At 45.5% G+C, this 14,259-nt stretch overlaps 1 protein-coding gene across 3 annotated transcripts in view; it reads left to right on the top strand.

Moving 5' to 3' along the window:
- Positions 1-3,922: 3,922 nt before the first annotated feature.
- Positions 3,923-14,259, top strand: part of usp38 (ubiquitin specific peptidase 38) — a 50,221-nt gene continuing 39,884 nt past the window's right edge. The window contains exons 1-3 of one of the 3 annotated variants that reach the window (XM_038792437.1): positions 3,923-4,126; positions 8,150-8,875; positions 11,992-12,127. In XM_038792437.1, coding sequence (XP_038648365.1) covers positions 8,191-8,875; positions 11,992-12,127 — 821 coding nt within the window. In that variant the 5' untranslated portion in view covers positions 3,923-4,126; positions 8,150-8,190. Of the gene's footprint in view, positions 4,127-5,223; positions 5,350-7,264; positions 7,554-8,149; positions 8,876-11,991; positions 12,128-14,259 lie in introns of those variants that run through there. The other 2 variants (XM_038792438.1, XM_038792439.1) reach the window with 2 other exon arrangements.

Here is a 14,259-nt window from a genome sequence, read left to right as displayed (position 1 = left end):
CAAATGATTCCCGCTAATAGGGGTCCATCTTGACACTGCCCTCAACTTAAAATGCTGACAGAGTTCCCACCATATTTTCAAAGTGGAGATGACCACTGGGTTCAAAGAATAATTCCCTGGAGCACAGACGCCGTCACCAGTGCCTCCGAGCTAGACACTTTGCACGTCCCTGACCCCAGCTGCACCCAAGTAACTTCCTGGTCCACACACCACCCCAACACCTTCTCCGCATTGGTCGCCCAATAGCAAAACATCAGATTTAGGAGCACGCCCCCCTCCCCCCCCCCCCCCGGCCTCCATATCCCTCTGAAGGACATCCTTCTGAGTCAGAAGAGTTCTCCCCACCCATATGAAACCTATTATGAGCCGCTCCATCGTTCAATAAAACTTAGGTAGAAACACTGGGGGGGGGGGGGGGGGGGGGGGGGGGTCATTGAAATAAAAACACAAATCACAGCAAGACATTCATCTCATCTCAATGGCTTTAACCCAGTCTGCCAGCGACAACGGAAATCTGTCCCACCTCTGCAAATCTGCCAGACTAGTGCAATTCAATTTGCGAAGCCTACCCCAATTCCCAGCCACCTGGACCCTGTCAGACACCAGACATTAGTCCCAGCGAGGCAGAACGGCAGCACCCCAAACCCAGCTCCTCCCTGAAGGGCCAACCACAAAATAATCACTCTTACAAGGAAGTTTGAAGAAACCTGGACTCTTCATCATTGAAAGGAGGCAAGTAGACCTGACAAAGATATACATGACACTAAGAAGACATTAAAAGGACTAGAAAGTCAATTTTGAGCATCAATACAAATTATTATTTTTAAAAATATTTTATTAAGGTATTTGAAAATTTTTATAACAGTAACAAAAACAATGACATCAACATGGTAAAATAAACATTCCCCCCCCCCCCCCCACAGCCCAATCTTCGCACACCTCAACCATACAGCAACAATCTGCCTCCCCCCCCCCCCAACACACCCTTGGAATACTGCATCTGCTGACATTTTTTATTTTCCCCGAGAAAGTCGACAAACGGCTGCCTCCTCCGGGAGAACCCTAACATTGACCCTCTTAAGGCAAACTTTATTTTCTCGAGGCTGAGAAACCCAGCCATGTCACTGACCCAGGTCTCTACACTCGGGGGCTTCGAGTCCCTCCACGTTAATAAGATCCGTCTCCGGGCTACCAGGGAAGCAAAGGCCAGGACGTCGGCCTCTTTCGCCCCCTGAACTCCCGGATCTTCCGACACTCTAAAGATCGCCACCTCCGGACTCGGCACCACCCGTGTTTTTAGCACCGTGGACATTGCCTTAGCGAAACCCTCTAAGCTTCGGGCATGCCCAAAACATGTGGAAATGATTTGCTGCGCTACCCGCGCACCTCGCACACCTATCCTCTGCCCTGAAAAACTTGCTCATCCTAGCTGCTGTCATGTGTGCCCGGTGGGCTAACTTAAATTGTACCAGGCTAAGCCTGGCGCACAAGGAGGAGATATAAACCATGCCTAGAGCATCCGCCCATAGACCCGCCTCTATCTCTCCTCCTAACACATCCTCGCACTTGCCCTTAAGCTCCTCCACCAGAGTTTCCTCCACCTCCGAAAGCTCCTGGTAAATATCCAATACCTTCCCGTCTCCCAATTCCTTCCCTTCGCCAACTCCGGAACCCGCCATCTAGCCTACCTGTGGTTGTTATAAATAGGGGTCCAAATCGATGCTGTCTCCATTCTCTTATATCTCCTCCACTGCCCCCAGATCCTCAGAGCCGCTACTACCGCCGGACTTGTGGAGTATCGGGCCGGCGAGAACAGGAGAGGTGCGTTACCAATGCTCCCAGGCTGGTTTCTTTACACTGCGCTTCCGAGAGTCAGCTGACCCATGCTGACTCGATAGCTCCCGCCCCGGTACCAAGCAGTCTGTCTCCCTATTGTACTCTCCTCTCTCCCCCCACATGAATAAACATTTTAAAAGCATCACAGTCCCCAATAAACAACAGAAAAAAAAGTGAAGAAACAATCATCTTTGAAAAATAGTCACCCAAAAAGCAGAATGAAATTCAAAGCCCATCCCCCCAACAAGGTCCCTGCAAGACAGATCAACCGTTAAACATCCACACAGCCCATTGTTTCACATAGAGCTACTTAAATTTTTACAATCCAGCACCGCAAATCGCTGCCACAGTACTTCTCCAAGGCTCAATGTCTTTTAATTCGCCTCCAGCTTCAGTTCTTTAATAAAGGTCAATACTTCGCCTGGCGTTTCAAAGTAGAAGTCCCATTCCTCATGCGTGTCTCACAGGCGGGCTAGGTACAGCATCCCGAACTTCACCCCCCTTCTTAAACAGGGTCGTTTTTGCCCGATTGAACACAACTCGCCCATTGGCCAAATCCGCTCCCAGGTCCTGATAAATGCGCAACTCACAGTTCTCCCACTTGCTGCTCCGTTCTTTCTTGGCCCATCGCAAAACGTGTTCCTTGTCCATGAAACGGTGAAAACGCACCACCATGACCCTCGGCATTCGTTCGCCCTGGGCTTCCTTGCGCGGGCTCTGTGTACTCTGTCCAATTCCAGGGACCGAGGGAATGCCCCAGCCATCAATTCAAATTAAACTACAACTCTAGATCTAGGAGCACATATGTATAAATGAATAAAGGCCAAGATTAGAAAGTAATAAGTTCATGAAAATAGCAATCAATATCTAGAACGGTCTTCTGCATAGATCAATGGATGCAGAAGCTTTGAGTCATTTAAGAGGCAGTCACATGCTGTGGTGAGGAAACGCACAATTTTCTTTATACAGAAGGATGATCTGTAGGTCTCCCTCATCTGTATTATCTCTGTAATATTGGCCCCGGTGGCCCTTTAATGTGTTTCCTTTACCAAATGTTCTGCCACTCATGATGAATTACAATTACAAATGGGGGGCTGGTTTAGCTCTGTTAACTGGACAGTTGTGATGCAGAACAATGCCAATAGCGTGGGTTCAATTCCCATACTGGCTGAGGTTATTGATGAAGGCCCTACCTTCTCAACTTTGCCACAACAGAGAATAATGGACAATCGCAGCAGGTCTGACAGCATCTGTCTGGCTTTGACAAAGAGTCATCCAGACTCAAAACATTAGCTCCCTTCTCTCTCCACAGATGCTGTTACACCTGCTGCTCTTGTCCAGGATTCAGTTTTTGTTTCAGATTCCTTCATCCGTAGTAATTTGCTTTTATTCTCAACCTTGCCCCTCACCTGAGGTGTGGTGAACCTGAGGTTCAATCACCACCAGTCAGCTCTCCCCCTCAAACAGGAAAGTAGCCTGCGGCCATCTGGAACTATAGAGGCTTGACCATTACAAATGGAAAAGTTGAGATTACATTTTCAATGGGAATTATGCACCAATTTTGGTAATGTCACTATAATAAGCAACACAGGCAGAGTGAACATGATCAATAATGACACTGGTTGCAACCACACACTTCAAGTGAAACGTTGTCCACAGGTTGTTACACTACATTTAAACCTAAACATTGGCAGTGAGTACTAGGAAATGACACTTGACAGTTTGATTGTAGCGTCATAGGCACGAAAGATGAAAATATATATCATGTTGGCGACGCGCGATTGCATGTGCTGAACAGACACGATTCACCTTGTTACCCACCCTGTTCTCAAATGACACTGAGTGCCTGGGCAATCCTCACATTTGCCTGGGTGGGAGGGAAATTGGCGAAACCTCAATAATTCTCTCGGAGATGACGCCGGCGATCACAAAATATGTAGTTTCATTTTAAAGTCTTCGTTCCCTTTTTTTCTCCCTCTTTTTCCCCCGCGAACTCTGATTCACAAACACAACAGCGGCGCTTCATTGACCGACTAAGATGAAGCAGTGCGGGGTCCTGTGTGCTGTTGTCGCGCTGACGTTTCTGGCTGAGGTGCCCACTCAGAGAGAGTGAGAGACGGTGGGTGGGTTGTCCGTTTGGATGAAGCGGTTTCGATGGTCGGGCCGCCTGCGTTGAGCGGTCTGTTCCTGGAGCGGGTCAGGGAGTGAGAGCCAGCAGGCGGGCGGGGAACGCTTGGAAGGCTGTGTTGCGGTGTGAGCGTGTGGCCGGCGGCTGCCATGGTTTCCCTGGGTAAGTTGTGACACAGCATTCCTTTTTGGAACGCTGAGACGCCGCTGACTCGCGCCGCGATTGTCTCTGGCCTTCTCAATATGACTTGCAACATTTCTGGCTTGGGAACTTATTCACTTTCCGTCGACCTGGTTTTGCTTTTAATGGTGGTTTATTGTACCGTATAGTTTCCTCGCATTACAGTGGGGCCCCCATGTTTTTTTCTCGCCATTCGTTTAAAAGGTTTATTTTAATCGGCAGCCACAAGTGTGCACAAAATTACACTGTCATGGTGTTGAAGTAGTGTTCAGAGATCAGCTGGATCGCTTAGATGCCAAGAGAAGTTTTTGCTCTATTTATTAAGCAACTGGAAATAATCGGTCTGATTTATTAAAGAATTCCGGGGTCTAACGAATGGGATCCCATGTTTCGAACAATATATTTTTCCATTTTCCATACTAACGTTTATGCCTCGACGTGTCTGTTCTTTATCTAACGTGTAGCTGTAGTTGCCTTGCGCAAAGAGGATCAGACCAAGTTAAGTGAAATAAACATTACCGGCTGTGTTGCTTTTTGCTAACCAGGAGTTTGCTTTCAGAAGTGATGCCCAGTAGTTTTAATTTGAACAAAAGCAAAATACTGCTGGAAAAAGCTGAAATAAAAACAGAAAATGCTGGAAAAGTTCAGATTAGTAAATACTCCGCAGAGAGAAATATTTCAGGTCGATGACCGTTCATGAGAATTTTACTTAATTATGGCCACTGAAAGTGGGTGGAGATACTTGGCAGGGATTTTCTATGTCCGTTTTCACCGCCCCCACCCCCCCCCCCCGCCCAGGGTTTGCTGTCAGTGAGACCAGAATGTCCCTCAGATGAGAACAGCTGGAAAATTCCAGCCAATGTTTGTTAGTCTGTTTCTCTGTAAACAGTATATCTTACAAATGAATGGACAGACTTCCTTGAAACTTGTACACCGATAGGATATGTGTAGGATATGGCCTGATGTAGAACTGATTTGTTTCTCGCAAATCTTGGAATTTTTTCTTAAAGGATCCATAAAGGTACATGTAGGGTAAATTGACTTTTTTTCTTTTAGAATGTTGTGTTTGATTGAGAATGTTGTTGATTATTTTAGAATGTTGTGGATTGCCTTAGCCTCTGTGGCGATGTGTCATAGCTGTCAAAATATGAGCAGAGTTTTCAGACTGTTGGATGTGGATTGGGCTGAAGCTTCCACAGCGAGACGTAAGCTCTTAATAAAAATATTTATTTTCTCCGCTTTGTGGCTACAATGCATCAGATAGGCAGGGAGAAACCTCCAAGAAGAATTGTAATAATGTTGAGTTCAGAAAGCGTGGCAGATGTATGCACTCTACTGCACTGCCCTCTTGTTCAGATTTGTTTTAAGCCTGGTTCACTTTTCGAATAGCTGGCTGGTAGTTGAGTATAAATGTTTATTCTTTGAAAACTTGGTTATACTTTAATAACATTAAAATAAAATCTTATTGTGCATTTTCTTGTAAACCTGTATGGTCAGTGACAGAAACTAGAAATTCATTGGCAACTAAATGGGGAAAATTGTTATTTTTTAAACTCTAAATATTCTTGCTACACTTGGCTCATTCTTTTGAAACCAATGGCTAATGGCGGCTTACAATTACACAAATACCAACACTCTTTTGGTACTTTACCCAAACATCCATTTTCGTGTTTGAACTTCGATGGAGTATTGGTAGGAAATTCACCTGTGGGAAGAGTTGAGTTCACCTTATTTAAACTCCACATGTGCCCATTACTGCACTCATGATAGTGATCATGAGCAGGAAGGAGCCATTCTACTTTTTAAAATCTGCACCGCTATCCATCTGAAATTGACTAACTCAGCAAAGAGCAGGTATCCTGATTCAGTACCATACAGCATCACGCAGTGCACCACTCCAAATCTCTTCATCCTTGAAGGACTTAACAGTTAGCAATTTTGCAATTCAAACCCTTCAATTATTTTTGCATGACTTCATAATTGAGTGGACTCGAAAACATTTTGGATGTGGAAAGCTCTGCCAATGATTCTGCATTCCTGTGTGTTCTCTACAAAAGTTCAGAAACTTCCAGGAACACCCAGTCTGTCCTAACTTACGAAACACAGTAACCAGCTACTGAAAACAAAACGATGTGCATTAATATAGCGCCTTGAGCATATTTAAATATCCCAAGACTTTGCGAATAAAGTTCAACCCAGAGCTACAGAAAAGATATTGTGGCAGCTGATACAAAATGTGGTCAAAGTGATGCTTTTAAAGACTGCCAGAAGGAAAGAGAAGCAGAGAGGTTTAGGGAGGGATTTTCTGGAAGCAAAGACATAGGCAGCTGAAGGCACGGCTGCCACAGATAAGAGTGAGGGAAATTGGGAATGCACAAAGGAGCAGAAGAGATCTTTGGGGTCGCAGGACTTGAGTCGATTGGACTGGGTGAGGCCATGGAGGAGTTTGAAAACGGGGGGGGGGGAGAATTTTAGAATTAAGGTGTCACCATATTGGAAGCCAGTGTAGGTCAGTGTGTTCCGGGGTGATGGGCGGTGAGTGAATGGAATTTGGTGAGAGGTGGGATACGCCCAGGAGAGTTTTAGATGTCATTGCAGTCAATGTCTTTTCTGTTGGTTTACAGCAACAAAAATGACGTTCAGATTTTGTTTAATTTCCTAAATCTAAGGACCCCCGTCAAATTCCTGTTAGATGAATTGGACATTTAAAAAATATAATCTTTATTGTCACAAGTAGGCTTATATTAACATTGCAACAAAGTTCCTGTGAAAAGCACCTAGTCGCCACATTCCAGCGCCTGTTCGGGTACACAGAGAGAGAATTCAGCATGTCCAAAGTACCTAAGTCTTTCAAGACTCGTGGGAGGAAGCCGGAACTCCCGGGGGAGACCGTGCAGACAGGGGAGACCGTGCAGACTCTGCACAGACAGTGACCCAAGCCGGGAATCGAACCTGGGACCCTGGTGTTGTGAAGCAACAGTGCTAATCACTGTGCTATCGTCTATTTGAATTCTCCCTCTATGTAACTGAATAGGCGCTGAAATGTGGTAACTCGGGGCTTTTCACAGTAATTTCATTGTTGTGTTAATGTAAACCTACTTGTGACAATAATGATTCTAACATTTCTGACTCTTTGGGGCAAACCCAGTATTGTCCTCCTGAAGTTCTGGGTATTCAGTTTGAAAACCTGTGATTATCTGAAGGTCTACCTGAAAAGACTGCAGTGTACCAACTTTGTAAATACAAATGAACCCTGATGGAAATGCATTATAATTCCAGAGAAATCATACGCAAATGCTTGAAAGCATTAGCAGCAAAGCAAATAATGCAAATCGGACCCAGAGTAAAGGCAGCAGTGCACTTCAAATGGATTTTGCGCATTAACTTTTTGTTGGTGCACAATGACAAGGTAATGGAAGTAAATGATCCCGCCAATGCAAACGTGTTTTCACTTCTGATTTTAGCAGTGAATTTCCTGCACTAAACTAAGGAAACACATTTTAGGAGGATTTCCAGCTAGTATTTGTATATATTTTCAAAACTCCTTTTTTTTTTCTGCTGTGGCTTTCATTGTGCCGTAGAAGATAATTTGTCTGATACTGTGAATTATTGAAGTTTTCTAAACGGAGGTTTCTAAAGTATAGATGAGGAATACTGCCACATACTAATCCAGTGGTGGCAGGAGACTAGCACCTTGGGGAGGACATACAGTTCAAGAAGACAGTGGGTGAGGATGGTCAGCCTTTAATGGTTTGAATCTGAGCAACTTTATTCCATGGTTATTTCTGAATCTTCTCGAAGCCAGCTTAACAGAAGGGCAGCAGCACCAGGCGCCATGAGCAGGAGAGAGGAATGGTGGAGTGGGTGCGGAGGGGGGGGGGGGGGGGTCATTTCTGTAATTCATCCATGTTTGATCTTTTTCCCAAAAAAATATGATTTGTCAAAATGTAATTGGGAAAGTACTATTTACCTTTTTGACTTTCTATTTTCTCCTCTCTCTCTTAGGATCTGACTACCTCCAGTGTAATCCTGTGGTACAGTAATCAATGATGGATAAAATACTGGAAGCCCTCATCACTTCTTCACACCCCCTACCAGTGAAGAAGGGGATTGTGAAGAAAGTGGTGGATGCAGCTGAGAACTCAGTTGACCGAGAACAATGCAAGGCTATGTTTGATCTAACAACGAGGTTAATTTTAATTGGGGAGGACAATTTCCAGAAACAAGTGGGTCATCAGGTACTTGACGCCTATGCCAGGTATCACCGTTGTGAATTTGAAGAGTTCTTTAACAAGGGCTTTATTCTCAACCTTTTGCAGCAAGGTTATGGATCATTGGATAAGAAAGATGTTGCCATCATTGACTATATCCACATGGGACTAAAACTTATAATGAGCTGCCCTTCTGTACTTGAAATCTTCGGCTGCATGCACACTGAGGTGCTGCGATTAGTTTGTGAGAGACCAGAGCCGTTGCTGTGTGCTAGGTTGAGTGAGTTGTTGTCTGACTTTGTACACTGTATCCCAAGGGGTAAATCAGCAGTGCTGTTTTGCCAGCAGCTAGTAAGGACAATAACTCAGTTCCAGTGCAATGCAACACAGGAGGAAGAGATTCGTGGATTTATTTCTCAGGTGAACAAAGTAAGCAATTTGCTACAAAGCATTTGGAAAGCTGAGCCTGGTGCACTTCTGCCTTCTCTACAAGAGGTATTCGTAATAATCTCTGCTACAGGTAAGGGACACGTTAAAGGATGAGTTCATTTTTGTTGACCCATTTAGTTCAGCGTTCACTTTTAAATGATTTCAGAAGAAGATTGTCCCATACCTCAATTTTTCCATTCTCGTACTCCAGATAAAGACCTCACTGCGATACCTTACAAACAGTCGTTCTTTGTGTCAGTAAGCTAATCAGCTATTTGTCGCGTCAAAATCAAGACTGATCTGATCACCACTTGACAATCCCGCTCATGTGTGTTCGACAGGGAGTCACAAACTTAGCACCAACAGCTGGAGCTCATTTTCTCTTCACCTCCACCCTATGGCAGTGAAGCCAGTTGAAGCATCACTGCCATTATCCTGGCGGAGATCAGCTAACTCTGGAGATCAAACCAGGGACCCTGCTGGTCTGTAGAGTTTAGTTTCACATTCCGAAATTGTCCTTTTATTTGAAGCGATTGTTTATTTAATGTTCTTCTCCCTTTTGTTTTCCTTTTGCCATCTATGATTCTTTCCTCCACAAATTATTCTCTGACTAGAGGCAGAAGAGCATGCAGTCAGCTCACATGCAAGGGCACATTCATGTGGGGTTTTATTTTGCCTATTTTAAAATGATGGGCACAAATTTGACTCTTGATCCTCTCGCGCCACCCCTTCCAAAGCTCTCTGCCCAGGGGCTAACTTGTTGAGATGCCAGTCACACCATCACCCTCCCCTGTGGTGGTGAGGATTCCCTGTCCACTTGGCCCTCTCCTGGACTCGCGTAAGTGGAACTTTCCAAGCATAAATAAATATAGCAAAGATCATATATTTTGAAAATGTCTGCTACTTGTATGTCCCTCCCCCTTTAAGAATGAATGACAAATGTTTAGAATTCTAAGCAAAATTTAATCAATGAACAATAAATGTGGAACTTTTTCAAGGAACAGCTACTGCGTGTCCTTAATAAGTATGTACCTGTCAGGCAGGGAGGAAGTTGTCGAGCAAGGGAACCGTGGTTTACTAAGGAAGTTGAAGCACTTGTCAAGAGGAAGAAGAAGGCTTATGTTAGGATGAGACATGAAGGCTCAGTTAGGGCACTTGAGAGTTACAAGTTAGCCAGGAAGGACTTAAAGGGAGAGTTAAGAAGAGCGAAGAGAGGACACGAAAAGTCGTTGGTGGATAGGATCAAGGAAAACCCTAAGGCTTTCTATAGGTATATCAGGAACAAAAGAATGACTAGAGTAAGATTAGGGCCAATCAAGGATAGTAGTGGAAAGTTGTGTGTGGAATCAGAGGAGATAGGGGAAGCGTTAAATGGATATTTTTCGTCAGTGTTTACACTGGAGAAAGATAATGTTGTCGAGGAGAATACTCAGGTTCAGTCGACCAGGCTAGATGGAATTGAGGTTCACAAGGAGGAGGCGTTAGCAATTTTGGAAAGTGTAAAAATAGATAATTTCCCTGGGCCAGATGGGATTTATCCTAGGATTCTCTGGGAAGCCAGGGAGGAGATTGCAGAGCCTTTGTCCTTGATCTTTATGTCGTCTTTGTCGACAGGAATAGTGCCGGAAGACTGGAGGATAGCAAATGTTGTCCCCTTGTTCAAGAAGGGGAGTAGAGACAACCCTGGTAATTATAGACCTGTGAGCCTTACTTAGGTTGTGGGTAAAATGTTGGAAAAGGTTATAAGAGATAGGGTTTATAATCATCTTGAAAAGAACAAGTTGATTAGCGATAGTCAACACGGTTTTGTGAAGGGTAGGTCATGCCTCACAAACCTTATTGAGTTTTTTGAGAAGGTGACCAAACAGGTGGATCAGGGTAAAGCGGTTGATGTGGTGTATATGGATTTCAGTAAGGCGTTTGATAAGGTTCCACACGGTAGGCTATTGCAGAAAATAAGGAAGTATGGGATTGAAGGTGATTTAGCGGTTTGGATCAGTAATTGGCTAGCTGAAAGAAGACAGAGGGTGGTGGTTGATGGCAAATGTTCATCCTGGAGTTCAGTTACTAGTGGTGTACCGCAAGGATCTGTTTTGGGGCCACTGCTGTTTGTCATTTTTATAAATGACCTGGAGGAGGGTGTAGAAGGATGGGTTAGTAAATTTGCAGATGACACGAAGGTCGGTGGAGTTGTGGATAGTGCTGAAGGATGTTATAAGATACAGAGGGACATAGATAAGCTGCAGAGCTGGGCTGAGAGGTGGCAGATGGAGTTTAATGCGGAAAAGTGTGAGGTGGTTCATTTTGGAAGGAGTAACAGGAATGCAGAGTACTGGGCTAATGGCAAGATTCTTGGTAGTGTAGATGAACAGAGAGATCTCGGCATCCAAGTACATAAATCCCTGAAAGTTGCCACCCAGGTTAATAAGGCTGTTAAGAAGGCATATGGTGTGCTAGCCTTTATCAGTAGGGGGATTGAGTTTCGGAGCCACAAGGTCATGCTGCGGCTGTACATAACTCTGGTGCGGCCACTCCTGGAGTACTGCGTGCAGTTCTGGTCACCACATTATAGGAAGGATGTGGAAGCTTTGGAAAGGGTTCAGAGGAGATTTACTAGGATGTTGCCTGGTATGGAGGGAAGGTCTTACGAGGAAAGGCTCAGGGAATTGAGGTTGTTTTCGTTAGAGAGGAGAAGGCTGAGAGGTGACTTAATAGAGACATATAAGATAGTCAGAGGGTTAGATAGGGTGGACAGTGAGAGTCTCTTTCCTCGGATGGTGATGACCAACACGAGGGGACATAGCTTTAAATTGAGGGGTGGTAGATATAGGACAGATGTCAGAGGCAGTTTCTTTACTCAGAGAGTAGTAGGGGTGTGGAACGCCCTGCCTGCAACAGTAGTAGACTCGCCAACTTTAAGGGCATTTAAGTGGTCACTGGATAAACATATGGATGAAAATGGAATAGTGTAGGTCAGATAGGCTTCAGATGGTTTCACAGGTCGGCGCAACATCGAGGGCCGAAGGGCCCGTACTGCGCTGTAATGTTCTATGTTCTAATAAGTTATCAAATTCTCCAGCTTCATTCTCAATTCTCTATTCTCTATTGTATGTCGATCAATTATTGAATGCTTTCCTGATTCCTGTCCTGGTTTGAAATTAAGATGATGCCCATCAGATAAGAGTCCTGTATCTGTTTGCTTTACAGACTCTATATTTGAACCATCTATTGCCCTCGCAAGCCTTGTTCAACACATCCCACTCCAAATGATTACAGTTCTCATTCGAAGCCTGATCACAGATCAAAACGTCAAAGATGCCAGCATGACTTGTGCTCTCTGCAGGTAAAGAAGAAACTTTTATGTATGTAGGTAGCACCTGTCACATACTCTGGAAAATCCCAAAGCACTTCTGAGCTACTGAATTGTTTGTTGACTTAGCAGTCACTCTCGTTATGTGGACAAATGCAGCCGCCTCTTTGAGCAGGTACTGTGTAAAGCCCATGTAATGATTAAAAATGGAGGGGTAGCACAATTTGAGGGGGGGGGGGAGGGGGCAGAGAGAATGGCACTGTTCATTCTCCTTCCATCACTTTGCTGAGGCTCAAGTGTAGACTGATGGCTCAGTGAACCCGCAAGGGGGAGGGACAGCACTGGGGAGACTGCTGTTTAAACAAGCCCAACACAAATTCCGGTACCTAGGGATCCAAATCGCTCCTGACTGGACGGGGATCCACAAATGGAACCTGACCAGTCTGACAGAGGAAGTCAAAAAGGACCTGCAGAGGTGGAACACACTCCCACTCTCCCTCACAGGGTGAGTACAGGCGATCAAAATGAATGTACTGCCACGCACTGGACAAATTAATCATGGCGTTTGTATGGGAGGGGGGGGGAAGAAAACTAAGATCACAAAGAAGGTCCTACAGAAAACAAAATCCAGGGGTGGCTATCACAACGGAGCTGTTGGAGTGTTTCTTGGGCGGGGATGGGAGTGCACTCCCATCCCCGCCCAAGAAACACTCCAACAGCTCCGTTGTGATAGCCACCCTCCAAACGTGGAACCAACTACGGCAGCAATTCAAATTGACCGAAATGTCCAACAAAACCCCCATCTGCAATAACCACAGATTCACACCAGCACTCACCGACGCCACCTTCAAAAGGTGGAGACAAGACCGGGGGGAGGAGCATTGACAGTCAGGGACGGTAGGGTCACAACACTGGAAGAACTGATGCAGAGATTCCAACTAGCTGAAGGCAACAAACTCAAATACCTGCAGCTTAACAATGTCCTACGGAAGGAGACAAAGACATACCTGCGACCACCATGACAGACACTATTAGAAGAGCTACTGGACGCAGACATCCTAGGCAGTTGGAACTGTAGTGACGTGTACGAACGTCTGCTGGAGAGGGCCGACACCGAACTGAACATGACAAGGAGGCAATGGGAGGAAGACTTGGGGTTTGAAATAGGGTGGGGACTCTGGAGCAAAGCACTGCACAGGGTCAACTCCACCTCCACATACATGAGGCTCAACCTAACGCAGCTAAAATTTGTACATGGAGCCGACTTGACTAGAACCCGAATGAGCCGAATAAAACCCGGAGGTGGAGGATAGATGTGAACGGTGTCAAGGAGGCCTGGCCAACCACACCCACATGTTCTGGTCTTGCACCAGACTTGCTGGGTACTGGACAGCCTTCTTCGAGGCAATGTCCAAACTGGTGGGGATGAGGGTGGAGCCAAGACCAAAAGTGGTGGTCTTCAGGCCTGGTCTGGTATCAGGCCAGCCAGATCTCTTCATGGGGAGGAGGGCGGATGCCCTTGCCTTGCCTCCCTGATCGGCCGCTGCAGAATCCTGCTTGGTTAATGATCAGCAGCACCACCTAAAGCTGCAGACTGGCTGTCCGACCTATCAGAATTTCACCAGATGAAGAAAATCAAATTCACCATTCGTGGGTCGGATGAGGGCTTCCACAAAACATGGGAGCGATCTCCCGACTTTCCTGAGACCTGTTTGTGGGCAACACATAAATAAATAACCAGTAGCCAGGGGGAAATAGCCATGGCAAGATAGAAAGAGGAAAACGAGCGAGGGAGGCTGCGCCGGCGGGGGGGGGGGGGGGGGGGGGGGGGGGGGCCGGAGGAGAGCGGGGGGGGGGGGCGCAAGGCGAGGTAGCAATTGTAGGCTGAGCCAGCCAGACAGCAAGAGATTGTAAGTAGTGAAACCTAAGAAGGAACCTTTGTGACTGTACAATAAATGAAATCGAACAGCAATGTATATAATTTTGAAAATGCCAATAAAAAGATCTTTTTTTTAAAAAGTGTATCCGAACAGGTGCTGGATTGTGGCGACTAGGGGCTTTTCACTGTAACTTCATTGCCGTGTTAAATGTAAGCCTACTTGTGACAAAGATTATTACATTTCTTCACCCAGAGAGTAGTCAGCCTGTGTTAGCTGCCACAAAAA

Source organism: Scyliorhinus canicula, chromosome 3 (genome assembly GCF_902713615.1).
Source record: "Scyliorhinus canicula chromosome 3, sScyCan1.1, whole genome shotgun sequence".
Taxonomy (NCBI): domain Eukaryota; kingdom Metazoa; phylum Chordata; class Chondrichthyes; order Carcharhiniformes; family Scyliorhinidae; genus Scyliorhinus; species Scyliorhinus canicula.
The sequence above is the reverse complement of the archived record's forward strand: the minus strand, read 5'-3'. Positions and strand labels throughout refer to the sequence as shown.